The following is a 15,564-nucleotide window of genomic DNA, read 5'->3' as shown; positions in this document are numbered from 1 at the left end:
ATCATTACCGTAAGTTGAGACACAGAATAGATCTATATCACCCCTGAAATGTCCACCTTTGTACCTTTGTAGTCAACCCCCTTTTACCCCTCTCATTGATTTTTTTTTTTCTGTCCCTACAATTTTTCCTTTGGTATTTTTTAACAGAAAATAATAATACAAAAGTTTGCTGATTTAAAGCTTAAAATTAAGCAGTTTAAAGTTGAAAATCTAAGGACATCTTTTATAGATTTATTTGTTGAATATAACTGGAGAAGGAAGAATCAGAGATAAGGTTGATACTTAAAAAGTATTTCCATGTTCATTTGGAGTTCTATGCTTTACTAATGTGAGAATTATATATGAAGTTGTAAATGAGTTGTAACGTATTTTCATTATGTTATTTATTAAAATTATATTGAAAAGCTCAAACCATTTTATTTTCTTAGATATAAAGCAACCTTTCATCAGTGTGATGTTTGTAAGAAAATTTTTAAAGGCAAATCAAGTCTGGAAATGCATTTTCGGACACATTCAGGTAAAACCTAATGGGTATTTTGTATATATTTTTGTGTAATTATTCAGAAGTGAAATATGGACATTTATACTTTGTTGTTCTTGGTGAAATTGTTTTGTTTTTTCCCCCAGTAAGATTTTTACTTATTAGAATTGATGTCATGAACAGACAATATTCTGATCTACTATTCCATTATTATGTAAGCTTCAATACTTTTGAATATCATTTTGTAGAATTTGGGAAAATTTTTTTCCTTAGGGAATTTATTCAACTTTTAGTTCTCATCGTCCCCTTTTCTGGTTGTTTTTGGTTCCTCTATATCTATGAGATGGTCTGAAGACATTTCTTTTATTTTCTTCTCTTTTAAAAGAGTAATTAAAATATGACCTCATTGTCCTGTTTACCAATTACTGTTTTATATTTATTTATTTATTTATTTTTGGCTGCATTGGGTCTTCGTTGCTGTGTGAAGGCTTTCTCTAGTTGCGGCAAGCAGGGGCTACTCTTCGTTGCAGTGCACAGGCTTCTCGTCGTGGCTTTTCTTGTTGCAGAGCACGGGCTCTAGGTGCGCATGCTTCAGTAGTTGTGGCACATGGGCTCAGCAGTTGTGGCTCGCAGGCTCTAGAGTACAGGCTCAGTAGGTGTGGTACACGGTCTTAGTTGCTCCGTGGCATGTGGGATCCTCCCAGACCAGGGCTTGAACCTGTGTCCCCTGCACTGGCAGGTGGATTCTTAACCACTGTGCCACCAGGAAAGCCCCCAAGTTACTGTTGGGTAGCTTTCCTTTTTACATAGTCAGTTGTGATTTATAGTAGAATGATTTGTTGTGATTTATAGGTAGTTTTAGTAGAATGATTTGCTTCAGCTGGTTTCCGGAAGTTATTTTTTTTAATCTTTCCTTTTTTCCCTTGGCAGTGCTACCATATATTGAAACATAGATTTTTGGATTTTTTCATATATGTTGTCATAGTTCTTGTTTGACTTCTCATGTAAATTAACAATTTTTAAAGCTTTCTTTCCTTCTTTTTAAGAAAGAAACCCATTAATGCATTTATGGCTGCCTTGCTTTATATTTACTTTGGATTTTGTCAAGCTGCTGTTCTGGTAGGGAAAAATAATTGATTTCATAAATATCAAAATTGGAAATAACTGGATTTGGGCAATTTCAATAGCAAAGAATTTCAGTAAAGAATTTATTACTGATATAGTACTGCTGTTAAAAATAAAATTACACCTCTCTCAAAATGAGAAAGTCATAATTTGGGGGGTATATAAATATATAAAAATGTAAAAAATGAGGAAACTATATTAATGCTAGTCTCCACACTAGTTGTAAGTAATATGCCTAATAAACTCATGATTTGAAAAAGTTGGTGAACTTACGAAAAGTTAATTTGAAACCACTGATGATTTAAGAATTGTAAAACTACAGGAATTATCTAGAGGAGAAAGTTAATAAGAGCTGGCTTTCTAACTGCATTAAGTTTTTTGAAAACACTGATTTGTAGTAATTAGTTGATGACCAATGACCGTGGAATTCTCAATTCTGGATATCTCAAAGTTAGTTGAAATTAGGGGCAAGTCCCTCTGTCCATTGAAAATTAAGGAAATGAGCTCTGTTGCAGAATAAGATAAAGTTTATGGCTGTTATGAAATGAGAGGGAGAAATCATTTGAAGCAGGGGTCAGCCCACTTTTTTGGTAAAGGGCTGGATAGTAAATATTTAAGTTTTTGTGGGCCAGACAGTCTCCGTCTCAACCACTCAACTTTCTGTGGTAACATGAAAGCAGCCATAGAAGGGTATAAATAAATGAATGTGACCACATTCCAAGAAAATGTTATGTACCAAAACTGGCAAGAGACTGTATTTGGCTTTCAGGCTACAGTTTGCCACCTCTTGATCTAAAGTGATCAGCAGGCTACCCAGACAGGACTTCACAGAGCAGCTGTTCCAAGAACTGGGTGCTATGCTCCCAAGTCCACTCCTGAGATTTACAGGTCCAGAAACTCAATTTTATATCTGTGCACTAATAGTTATAAGTATTCTGAGGAGTTCTTCAATAACCACTGGAAGTAGAATCACCAGAGTGTCAGCTTACTATTAACCTTCTAGAGAATGAGATATTAATGTGTGCTGGCCAAGGTGTCCTTTTCTCTTATCAAGGAAGTAGAGTTGCTAAATTTATTCATCAGAAGGAGAATTGCTAAATGTAGTTATAGAATAAAATTAGGTAATAATTGTATGGAATCATTTACTGAGGAAATGGTGAAGGATGCTGAGCCATCTTTCCTGTTGTAACAGTGCACCTCTCTGGTGATGAGAATAATTGTGTTCCCCAGATTCCTTTTCTCTAGTGCAGGTACCCTTACTGCATTGTCTGTACTGTTAGATTCTTGTTTTTTGGAATACCCTTGCCGGAGTCCCTACAGACTTCTTCTCTTCCATTGTTCCTTCTTTAGAAGAGGTACAAATAAGTGATTGGTTTTAGTTTTGGCCAGGTCAGTACCCTTAAGTGCTTCAAATGAATAGATATGATCAGCGCCTAGCCCAGGACTTGTAAATAGTAGGTGCTTAATAAATATTTATTCAAGGAATGAATTTATCATGTTTTCCTACAACTACCCTCTAAACTCATGTATGTTTTCAAACCACACAATTAGAGAAATTCATTGGAAAATGGATATAAGATTTTTTTCTACAAATGTCTTATTCTCATCTCCTATGTGCTTTGCTTGTGTAATCCTCAGAGTAGTAATTATGTCTATTCAGCAGTAGTCTTGTTGAAATGTAATACATTCAGTTAAAATGGGTATAAAGCTGATAAATTTAGGGCTTGATTTTAGACTTGGCAGAATTTTTAAGCTGTTTTTTATTGAAGTATAACACATAAAGTACACAAATGAATTTTTATAAATGAGTGCTTCTATGTAACCACCATTCAGATCAGGATGTAGGACATTCAGAACTCCAGAAGCACCCTCCCTGGCCCCTCCCAATCAGTAACCTCCTTGCAAAATAATCATTATTTTGACTTATATCACCATTAATTAGTCTGTCTGTTTGAACTTCATATAAATGGAATCATACAGTATGCGCTCTTTTGTCCAGTTTCTTTCAGTCATATGTCTATGAGATTCATCCATGAAAGTAGTTTGTTTCATTTTCATATGAATATATCAAAATTTATTTATCTGTTTTACTTTGATAGACACTTGGTTTGTGTTTACTTGGGTCTATTATAAATAAAGCTGCTCTAAATATTCTTGTCTATGATTTTTCATACACACTGCATTCATTTCTCTTGTGTACATGCCTAGCCCTGGGATTGCTGGCTTATAGGATATGCATATGTTTTACTTTGGTAGACACTAACCAGTTTTCCAAGGTAATTGTGACAATTTACCTCCTACCAGTAGTGTATGGTGTATGAGAATTCCAGTTGCTCCACATTTTCACCAATACTTGATAGTGTCTCTTTTTTTAGCCATTCTGTTGGATATGTTGCACTGTCTCAAAGTGGATTTAATTTGCATATCTGTGATGAGTAATGATATTGAGCACCTTTCCATACACTTATTGGTCATTGGATATTCACTTTTATGGAACACATGATTCATTCTTCTGCTGATTTTCTTAAATTGGATTGTCCATCTTTTTCAAATTGATTTATGGGAATTCCTTCTATATTCTGGGTATGAGTTCATTGTTGGATATCTAAATTACAGGTGTCTTCTAGTCTGTGGCTGGCTTTTCCACTCTAGTAATGATATCTTTCAATGACTGAAGGTCCCAAATTTTAAAGAAGTCTTGTATCAGGTTTCTTCTTTCTAGTTAGGTTTATTGTATCCCCTTTAAGAAACTTTTGCCTACCCCAGGGTCATTAATATTTTTTCTTTTGCCTTCTGACGATTTATTTTGACTTACATATTTAGATTATGAACTTTATCTTATTTTTGTGTTTATTATTAGGTAAGGTCAAAGTTCTTTGTTTTTTTGACATGTGGTTATCTAGTGGCCCTAGCACCGTTTATTGGAAAGACCATCCTTGCCTCAGAGCATTTCAATGGCCTATTTGTTTTAAGTTAAGTGATCATATATGTGTGGTTTGTTTCTGGACTCTCTTCTGTTCATTGGACTATTTGTATATTCTTTCACCATTACTATACCATATAAAGTACTGTGGCTTTCGATATCTTGTAGTGTAAATACTCCAACTTTGTTCTTTTTCATTGTCTTTCTTATTCTTTTTCCTCTATGTTTTCATCTGAATTTAGAAACAGCTTATAAATTTCCAAACACAAATACCTTCTAGCTACTTTTGGATTTTCTAAAGCATACAAACTGGCCATCTGTGAATAATCACAGTTTATTTCTCCCTTTTTAAGTCCTTGCATCTCTCTCTCTCTCTCTCTCTCTCTCTCTACCTTATTGCTTTGGTTCATATCATCAGTGGTATATTGATAGTGGAAATACTTGTCTCCAGGGAAAAGCTTTCAATATTTCATTACTGAGTATGGTTTTTATAGATTTTTGTAGATACTGTTTTCAGATAAAGAAATTATCATCTGTTCCTAGTTTAGTTAGAGTATTTGTCATGAATAGGTGTTGAATTTTATCAGATTTTTCCCTGCTTTTATTGAGGTGATTATATATCTGTTCTTTATTATTGTGATAAAATACACTGATTTTTGTTTGGGGTTTTTTTTTTTTTTTTTTTTGGTCTATGGTCATGAGACATACTGTCTATTTTTTTTCCTTGTTATGTCCCTAACAGGTTTTATTATGACTATGCTGGCATCAAAAAATAATTTGGGAAATAATACATCTTTTTTCAGTTAACTGGAGGAGTTTATATAATATTGGCATTATTTCCTCATTACTATTTGGAAGAATTCACTGATAAATTCCACTGAACTTGTTTTCTTTGGAGAAAGGTTTCAATTAAAGATTCCTTAATAGTTTCAGAGCTGTCAGATTTTCAATTCTTGTTTCATTTTTAAGGAATTTTATTTAATCTAAAATATAAAATCTATTGGCAAAATTCAGAGTATTATTTATCTTTTAATGATTATAGGATCTTTAGTGATAACCTTATTTTATTCCTATTGGTAATTTGTTTTTTCTTTCTAGAAATTTGTTGATTTTATTAATCTTTCAAAAAACTACTAGATTTTGTTGATTTTTTTTTCTCTTTTATATTTGTTGTATATTTCTTTTCTGCTTTTCTCTTTTTTATTCTTTCTATTTTATTTGGATTTAATTTCTGTCTTTCCCTATCTTCTTTATTTAGATGCCTAACTTCATTAAATTTGGCATTTCTTATTTTTTATTATACATATTTTAAAGTTCTAAACACTTTAAATACTGCTTTAGTTACAGTTCACAACTCATTTTATATTTTATGTTTTCATTAGAATTCAGTTAAAAATAGTTTTTAATGTCTTCTGATTTATTCTTTCATTTGTGCTTTATTTTAAATTGTACTGTATTGCCCAATTCCTAATTATTTGGGGATTTCTAAGTATTTTTATGTTACTAATGTCTAGCTTAGTTCCACTTTTGTCAGAGAATGTATTTTATTCAAATATTCTGCATTCTAATATGATATTTTTGTCTACTTATTCTATAAGTTACTGAGAGCTATATGTTAAAATCTCTAACCTAACTGTTGATTATAAATTATCTATTTTTCATTTTGAGTTCTTCAGTTTTTTGCCTTATATATTTTGAGGCTGTGTTATTAGCTATGTACAGATGGTTATATCTTACTGTTGATGGTCCTTTATATCATTGTAAAATGTCCCTTTTTATGCTGGGATAAAGGACCAGCTCTCTTTTGGATAATATTTATGTGGTATTTTTTTCTTTTTACTTTCAGTCCTTATATGGGCCTGTATTTAAGATGTGTGTCTTTGGAGTATTATTTTATTATGGTAACCTCTTTTAATCAGGATGTTTAGTTCATTTAAATGTCACATGATTTCTCATTTTTTTGGGTTCAAATCTGTCATCATGCTATTTGTCCCGTCTGTTTCTTGATGCTTTCTTTTTCTTGTCTTCATTTCCTTGTAATTATGAAGTATTTTTATTACCCATTTTCCCTCAGTTTACTTGTTAATTGTATGTTCTTTCAGTATTCTTTTAGTGGTCACCTTGAAGATCACAACATGTGTTCTTCTTAAATTATTAGAGTCTATCTTAAATTAGTTCTTGATCTCTTTTCTAGACAATTCAAAGACCTTACGACACCTCATCTCTCTCAGCCTTTACGTGTTATATGTATTTTAATTTTACATATACTTTAAACCATGTAAAACATTATTATTTTGTTTGTTTGCTTTAAATAACTCATTTATTTTTAACCATATTTACCCTTTACTCTCCACTCCTTCCTTCATGACCATTTTCCTTCTTCATGTAGGATTCCCTTTTGTGCATATCTGCTGGCACCAAATTCTCTTAGGTTTTGATTGTCTGAAAATGTTATTTTACTTTATGGAGACTATTTGGCTGACTATAGAATTTACATTAGCAGTTCTTTTTCTTTCAATATTTTAAATGTGTCATTTTTTTCCTCTTTGACCTTCTCTAGTGTTTGTTGAAAAACATACTGGCAGTCTTATTGTTGCTCATTTAAAAGAAATCTCTCTTTAATTCACTGCTTTTTAAGATTTTTCTGTCTTTGATTTTCAGTAGTTTTATTATAGTGTGCCCAGATGTGTTTTGGGGGTTGTTTTTTTTTTTTCTTTCTTTTTGTATTTTGTAAGATGTGTAGAACTTATTGCATCTATGACTTGTCTTTCATTTAGGAAGATTCTCAGTCAATTTTTCTTTCAAATACTGTTTTTGACCTATACTCTTATTTTCTTTCTGGGACTCCAATTATATGTATGTTAGACTGATCACTTTGTCTTATGTACCCCTCTCTTGCAAATGGCTTACAATACAAGTTTATGATGTAACAAATCTGTAGGTGAGAAGTGTGACCCAAGCTAAAACCTCGGTGTTGGTAGGGCTCCATTTCTTTCTGGAGGCTCTAGAGGAGAATCTGTTTCCTGCTCATTTGGATTATTGGTAGAATCGATTCTTTGAGTTGCAGGACCAGGGCCCAGGTTCTAGTTTTTTAACTGGTTGTAAGCTGAGAGCTTTCTCAGCTTCTAGAGGCTGCCACATTCCGTGGGTCCTAGCCTCCTTCTTCCATTTTCAGAACCAGCAGTTCGGGATTGAGTTCTCTTGTCACAGCTCTCTGACCTTTTCATCTTCAGTTATCACTGCTTTTAAAGACCCACGTAATTAGATTGGGCCTACCTGGTTAATCTCCCCACTTCAGGGTCTTTAACCTTAATCATATCTGCAGAGACCCTTTCACCATGTAAGGTAACAAAATCATAACTTTCGGGGATTAGCCAACCACCCTGGCTACTGTAGGAATTTATGTTTCATGGGAAAAAAACAAAAACCAAAAACTGCTGTGTGAGAACCTGACTCAGGAAGAATTGAAAACTGGCCAAGCTTCCTTATTCTTTTTTTTTTTTTTTTTTTTTTTTTGCGGTACGCGGGCCTCTCACTGTTGTGGCCTCTCCTGTTGCGGAGCACAGGCTCCGGACGTGCAGGCTCAGCGGCCATGGCTCACAGGCCCAGCTGCTCCGCAGCATGTGGGATCTTCCCGGACCGGGGCACGAACCCGTGTCCCCTGCATCAGCAGGTGGACTCTCAACCACTGCGCCACCAGGGAAGCCCAAGCTTCCTTATTCTTGATCCTCATCAACTCTCCTTATTCTAACATCAGGCTAAACATTGGTGTTACTACTTCTCATTCTGATCCAAAGAACCAGGTTAATCGAGTTGCTGTTTTAGCTTTTATCCTTCTTGGGTGGGAGGAAATCAAATGCTCTAGTTTACAACTCTTTTAGGGGATATAGTGGGAATAATAGCAAGCAAGCAATAATGACAACAGCCTAGGTTTATCAAGTACTTACCACGTGCCAGTGTAATGCTAAGCACTATTATTTCATTTTCTCATTCAGTCCTTTCACCAAGTCTGTGAGGTAGGTACTGTTATTATTCCATATAACAGGTGAGGAAACTGTGCTTAGAAGTTGGGGAGCTTGCTCCAGGTTTGCCTGGTAAATGGTGTAGCTAGAATTCAAACTAAGATCTTTTGGATGTTTGAGCTCATTCTCTTTACCAGTTACTATACTGTCTCCACTTTGTGATAGCATGCATTACTGCTTTTATTAAGTTTATGTAAGAATTCCCATGGAAAATTTGCTACTTAATTAAAATCATTGTCTTACCAAGTGACTGCGTTTTACAGTTAATTTCATTTGTGTTCATACAGGTGAAAAACCATACAAGTGTCAAATTTGCAATCAATCTTTTAGAATTAAGAAAACTTTAACAAAACACTTGGTCATTCATTCTGATGCCCGGCCTTTCAACTGTCAGCACTGTAATGCAACATTTAAGCGGAAAGACAAGCTGAAATACCACATTGACCACGTTCATGGCATAAAGTCACCTGACGATCCTCTCAGTGCTTCTGAGGAGAAGCTTGTATCCTTGCCAGTAGAGTACTCATCCGATGATAAAATCTTTCAAACAGAAACAAAACAATATATGGACCAGCCCAAAGTTTACCCGTCAGAAGCCAAGACTATGTTGCAGAGTGTGTCTGCTGAAGTGTGTGTCCCTGTAACGCTGGTTCCAGTCCAGATGCCTGACACTCAGAGTGACCTGGTGCGTCACACCACTACTCTCCCTCCACCTTCTCACGAGATCTTGTCGCCACAGCAGCCATCCACTGATTACCCACGAGCAGCTGACTTAGCTTTCCTGGAGAAATACACTCTTACTCCTCAGCCTGCAAATATAGTTCATCCAGTCCGACCTGAACAAATGCTAGATCCTAGAGAACAGTCTTATCTTGGAACGTTATTGGGCCTTGATAATGCCACTGCTGTACAAAATATTTCTAGTCGTGAGCATCATTCATGAGTAAATCTAAGCATTCCACAGACTTTTTCTGTGGTTACGTGTTAATGGTAGCCTAGAGCTGACAGCTTTTAACTTAGTGGGGCTGCTATTTTTTCATTTTCTCTAGTTTCTCAAGTCCTCAGAACCATTTCAAATCAAGAAAAATATGTATCTCTGTTTACTGAACATATGAATATTTGGACGTATTTTGAGGTATAATATTTGAAATGGACATTTTTATGATTTTTTTAAAGGCTAATGCTAATTTTTAATGGTTTCTTTAACTTTTCAAAACTATTAGCTGTTAACATTATGAGGGTATTTGTTTTTAGTCATCAATGGAAATTTTTATTCTTCTTTAGTCTCATTCCTCATTTCTCCCTTCCCCATCTTCCAAACAAGTGTTAAGGATGATGTAGCTTTTAAGAAAGAATACAAGAGTATATAGAACTGATAGTTGCAACTGTTCCTTATCCTAACTTAAGTGTCATGATTATTTCTTCCAGATTTTTAAAAACTGAAATCAGGAATTTGAATTTATAAGGAAGTCTTGGATAGTTGGGTGTTCTTTTTTCATCCGGCCATAATTTCAGTTTATGACTATCCTTTGGTCTTTTGACAAACTCAAAGCCAGAAAGCTAACTAATGCAGGATTAGCTCATTAAAGGAAATGTAGAATTGAAATAATTACCCAGATGGTTGGTTTTTGCCTGTGCTTCAATTATTGTGAATAAGAAATGCAAATACAGGTCTAGGCATTAAATTACACAAGTTGAAAATGTGTTAAAAGCAAAATATGACAGTTTTAACTAGATATTTTTCAAGGTAAGTTCACCTTATATATTTTGCCATTTATTTCAGAAACAATAATATATCACAACATATATCTTCATCTTACTATGGGAAGGGCAGTTATAACTAATTAGTGAAAATTTAACAAGCTACTTTTGGTCTCATTTACCTTTGCTAACTGAAACTCTGGGAAATAGAACCTACAGATTTCATATATGATTGTTAGAAAAGGTGCCAAACAAACATAAAATTTGTGTCTAATTGAACTTAATGTTTTTTAATTAAAGGGAACCATTATTTGTATACAGATTTACATGTAATCTAGATCTTTATTTTTGCTTTACAATAAGCCTAATGTCTGTAATTATCCTTGATTTTTATTTTTGTATGAGACAAAAGTTGAGGACTTGGTAAAAGTAAATAGCAGTTGGAGCAAAGCCTCACTGATTAAAATTAAATGAGGAAAAAGTCAGTCAGAATTGTAAAATAACCTTTAAAGATGTGCACTTTCCATATTTTCAAGTCAGTTTAAACTTAAACTAGGATGTTTCCTAGTAGAGCTGCTTAAAGGGTTAGAGAATAGGCAGGGTTGATTTATTATTAGCATGTCATTTGTATGTAAACTACTGGAAAATAGCAATTTTAAGAGTTTTCTACTTCAGTTTTGTTTACACTCCTAATTGCTTTAAGCACTTTTTTTGTGTAAAGTCTGGCCCAGCCCTTGTGAAAAAAATCACAAATAAAATAATGAAGTTTTAGTGAATAAAATTTAACCACTTAATAATGTGGAAACTTGTTTCCTGAAGCACTTAAGAAATGAAGGTACTTTACAGGAATACTCACCACACTAATGGAAATAAAACAAAAGAAAAAAAAGTTGAGAATTAGGGCAGTTAACCAAAGTAGCTCATATAAGTAATAAAACCAACCTGAGTTTTGCCTCATTTATTAAAGTTTGGTTATAATTATCCTAGGACCGATAGATACTAGTTATGTATTAATTCTTTATAAAGCATTCTTACTTTCGTGTGGAAATGTTATGTCTGGAGTACTTACGTGATAGAACTTGACTATATGAGGTACTATTATTCTGTCTTTCAAAATGACTTTAAAAAATACATATCTTTATGATTTTTATCATAAAGACCTGCAAGACTTAACTAAAAAACTTAGTATGATGAAAAGAAATCATATCTAAAAGTGTACCCTGCCTTGCATATAAACCAATGTAGAAAAGTTTGGACTTACAGAAAGGCAAATGGTATATATGTATATGTGTGTGGTATATTATATGTTTGGTAGCAGAAAAAGAGGGTGTTGCGGTGTTGCATTTTCAACATTCAAAAGAATACCTTGCTTTTTGAAGGTATTGACTTTAGGGTTCTTTTAATAATAATCTCCTAATGCTTTAAATATATGATTTGATTGTAGGAATTGGTTTACAGTATAGAACTTTTCTGGAATACATCTCTTATATAAAGTGAAACATAATTATATTTAGTTATTATTGTAGATAACAAACTTGAATAGTAGTTTACTGTTTTATACAATGCTTTCACAGTTATCTCATTTAAACCTCATAACCAGCTCTGAAATAGAAATGACATACTGTATTCCCATGTTAGAGATAAAGAATCTGAGGTGAAGCCTACATCATTAATAAGTGGCAGAGCTACTAATAGGGAAAGAAATGGAGCATTAATGAATGCTTACAAGGTGCCGGGCACTGCGTTTTCTCATGTAATCTTGAAAACAGTCTGGGAGGTAGGTAGTATAATTCTTATGAAGAAATAACCTCAGCGGGTGAACAGACAAACAAATCTGCCTCTAATTTCCAAATTAGAATATACGAAATTTTACAATTGTGAAAACCTCATGGATTTGAGCAAACTGAATGTATATAAGTTTTTGAAGTTGGCACAAAAAAATATGAAATGAGGCCTGCTCTTTTCAGTTAACCTTTTGTCACATTGTGATTTGGAGCATTTTGAACAAATGCTCCATTAACTCTAAAACCCATTAATTCTGTAAATTTTATACTTAAAATTTTGAATCTTGCAACTAAGTTTAGCCTCATGCAGAATTTTTTATTTTATGAGCATAATTTATTGTTTTAAATTAATTTTGTAGTTGATAGCAGTTAGCACTTATTATGTAAATTGAATAATTTATCAAATGTAGGAATTTGTTAACCTAATCCATTTTTACTTAAATGTACCAAAGATTTTTAGTAGGTATTAAAATAGTTTAAAAGAATTTAAATTCTTTGTTGTTTGAATAAATATGTGTCCAAAGAAGCACAGTTGAAGTCCTAGGATTATGGATTTTTTTAAAAAATCGTTTGAATACTAAGATTAAATGTTTGTGTTTATATGTATAAAAATGAGAACAGAAGAAAATACTCTGGGAATAGTCATACTGACAAACCAGTTACAAATAAAAATACTCAGTTTTCCTCAGTTTAATTAATTGAATGTTATCTTTTAAGTGGACACTATTAAATGCTAAAAATAAGCTTACTTTTTACACTACACTATTAATTAATTTTGCCTTAGAATTTTTTTTAAGACAAGCTGAAGATTTTTTTGTAAGAAACCCCACCTATTTTTTGCAGCCTAAAATGCTATTTAAGATTAGGGTTTGTTCTTCATGCCAGCAAGATTTCACCAACGACTGTGAAGGCAGTGATCTTTGCATACTTTTAAGTAAGTAACTTAGTCATCTGTTGAAGAGGAGTAGCAAAAATAGGGTTTTAAACTGGTGCTTTATTAAGTGACTTTCTTTAAAGTGATGGTAGATCATGAAGTAGGTACATAAATAATTTTCTGTCAACCTTAAAATTGTCAAAACATCTTTGAGGAGTGACTATAAGCTATTAGTTAAGGGCTAACAAGTATTTAAATGTCATTCATTGCTTTTCACTCTATAATTGCAAACGAATTAAAAACACCATTAACTGGTGTGTGTGTGTAAGTTTGTTTGCGTTCTCTTCCTAGCAGATCACTCTGCTGTATCATTGGTGGAAAGTCAGACGGGGAGCATCAGCTCTTTGACAGTGTCCTTTTATATATGCCCAGTCTTCTCTGGATTGAATGCTTTGTGCCTTTTCAGTGCGCTATACTTGCTTGGAGTTGACTCTGCTGGCTAGATTGTTTTGGTTAAAAAATGATTGTGGTTTTGTTGTTGTTATGGGTCTTATGTGTGTGTTGCCTGCTGGTCAGGCAACAGTTGTTTTTAGGTTGCTTTATGTTTTTGTAGGAAAATTGGCACCAAGTACTAGTGTGATTTTTTTTTTTTTTTTTTTTTTAAATCTCTACTACTGTGGCCTTTCTAGTTACTGTGAAGCCACTCCTGGGCCTGTCTCTAGATGCTCATTAGAGGAATCTGACAAATAAAGTAAAAAGAGCAGTGTGTCTGCTTCTCCTCCTCCCATCCCCCACCTTTTCTTGTTAATAATCAGTTACCAAACCACCCAGCTCTACACTGAACCACTTCTTTTTTCAGTTTGCCTAAAACTGAGCCAGAGGTGATGGTTTGAGATGGGTCTCATAAAAAGCAGCAAGATCCCAACCAACAAACAAATTGAGTTGATGAACTCAGGAAAAATTGGGACTTTTAAAGTCATGTTAGATTATTCTAAGAGGAAAAATTGGGACTTTTAAAGTCATGTTGGATTATTCTAAGATTCATTGCCAAATTTAAAATGACTCGAAATGTATTTTTTAATAAGAAACAAAAGTAGCATTTCTAAAACTTTTAATAGTGTTACAGTAAATGTTACTATTAGATTGAATAATGGATAATGTGAGAATAATTTTTTGATAATTTCTAGGAACCATAGACAGTTCTTTTTAGGTCCCCCCCTTTCTTTTGCACATTCCTCTCAGTAAAGTCTGTAGTGGTTTAGGAAGGGGGGATCGTTCCCTTATTTCCTCTAAAATTATTTCTACTTCAAGGTACTTTTTTCCTGCAATAGTTGCATGTTTTCTGAGCTTCCTCTTTGGAAGTGGCCTTAATAAGGTAGAAGTTACAGCATTAGGTCATGTGGAGGATGAGGGAAAGGTCTGGTAGAGAGAGCGTCTGTACTGTGTTTACTCTTCACTTTTCAACTTGCTGTGCATTGATCTTGAGTCTGTGTTGAAAAATCCCCAATTTAAATTTAGCCTCTGTAGCCATTTATATAGAGAGAAAATAAGAATTATATTCAGAGACTAGAGGTTATACAAAGATGGATATACGTCTTTTGTTCTGCTTTTTTCCAAATTCTTAGGTAAAGAAGTAATTTCGGTGCTTGCATTACTGCTGGCGATTTTAAAACATTTCTTGAAAGAAGAGCATGCACACTTCTCATTGTTATTTCGCCTCGTTGCTTGGTATTCCTGCTTTGTAATTACAAAATTTTTATTCCTTGTAACAATCGGACTTTTCTTATCCCTGTGGACAAAACTGTTTTACAACCGATGCGTGCGGCTGCCAAAACATGAGCACAGAGGTGGGCACTTGGCTGCTCCGTGTTGTGTAGGAAGTGTTCTGATTACGGGACTTATGATGTACACTAAAGTGGAAATGCCTATGAACCTAGTTTTCAGTCTCCAATCCTAAGTTTTCTTTTTAATCATGAGAACTCTTTTAAAAAACGATTGCAAAGAAAAATCTAAAATATCAAGATTCATTATTTTGTCAACTGTGTGTAAAGTATCTTGTGAGTTTTATAGATATTTTGACTGTCTCGTGTATCCTGAGTACCAATGTCTTTATAGAAAAATTCAGTTCTCTGTGAAGACTAGGAAGTGTATTGTATATTGAACTAGTTCTTTGTGTTGTTTTGATATTTAAAATAAAGTTCTTTGGTCCTAATAAAGCATATCTAGGTTTTATTGAACACATTTTCACAGCATGACAATGCAGTGCTCTGCCTGCCTCCTGAAAAATTGAATAAAAAGATCATGAACACATAGAAAACCAGTGTCTTGGGGCACAGTTATTAAAATTTTCTTTATTTTTCATAAGCTAGGTATCATTATGAAATATTTTATATGTTAAATGTATAAATCATTATTTAATGGTTTTTAAGTGGCTAATTAATATGTTTAAATATTAATAGTGGACTATTATGCTTGAAGTAGTCATGTGCTGTTTTTCCCCAGGAGTCTGAAGTGTAGGAAATCCCATGAAAGGGCTGTTGCCTGCGACAGTGAGATTCCCAGAACTGTACACTCTGGCCACAGGAGGGACCACTGCTGGTCTAAGGCAAGAGCTGAGTGACAGGACACACCCGACCTGGCCAGCTGTCATCTGC

At 33.8% G+C, this 15,564-nt stretch overlaps 1 protein-coding gene across 2 annotated transcripts in view; it reads left to right on the top strand.

Moving 5' to 3' along the window:
* ZBTB41 (zinc finger and BTB domain containing 41) overlaps positions 1-15,126 on the top strand; it is a 51,165-nt gene extending 36,039 nt beyond the window's left edge. For both annotated transcript variants that reach the window (XM_067729822.1, XM_067729823.1), the window contains exons 10-11: positions 429-517; positions 8,839-15,126. In XM_067729822.1, coding sequence (XP_067585923.1) covers positions 429-517; positions 8,839-9,494 — 745 coding nt within the window. In that variant the 3' untranslated portion in view covers positions 9,495-15,126. The remainder of the gene's footprint in view (positions 1-428; positions 518-8,838) is intronic.
* Positions 15,127-15,564: the final 438 nt, after the last annotated feature.

Source organism: Pseudorca crassidens, chromosome 2 (genome assembly GCF_039906515.1).
Source record: "Pseudorca crassidens isolate mPseCra1 chromosome 2, mPseCra1.hap1, whole genome shotgun sequence".
Taxonomy (NCBI): domain Eukaryota; kingdom Metazoa; phylum Chordata; class Mammalia; order Artiodactyla; family Delphinidae; genus Pseudorca; species Pseudorca crassidens.
The sequence above is the reverse complement of the archived record's forward strand: the minus strand, read 5'-3'. Positions and strand labels throughout refer to the sequence as shown.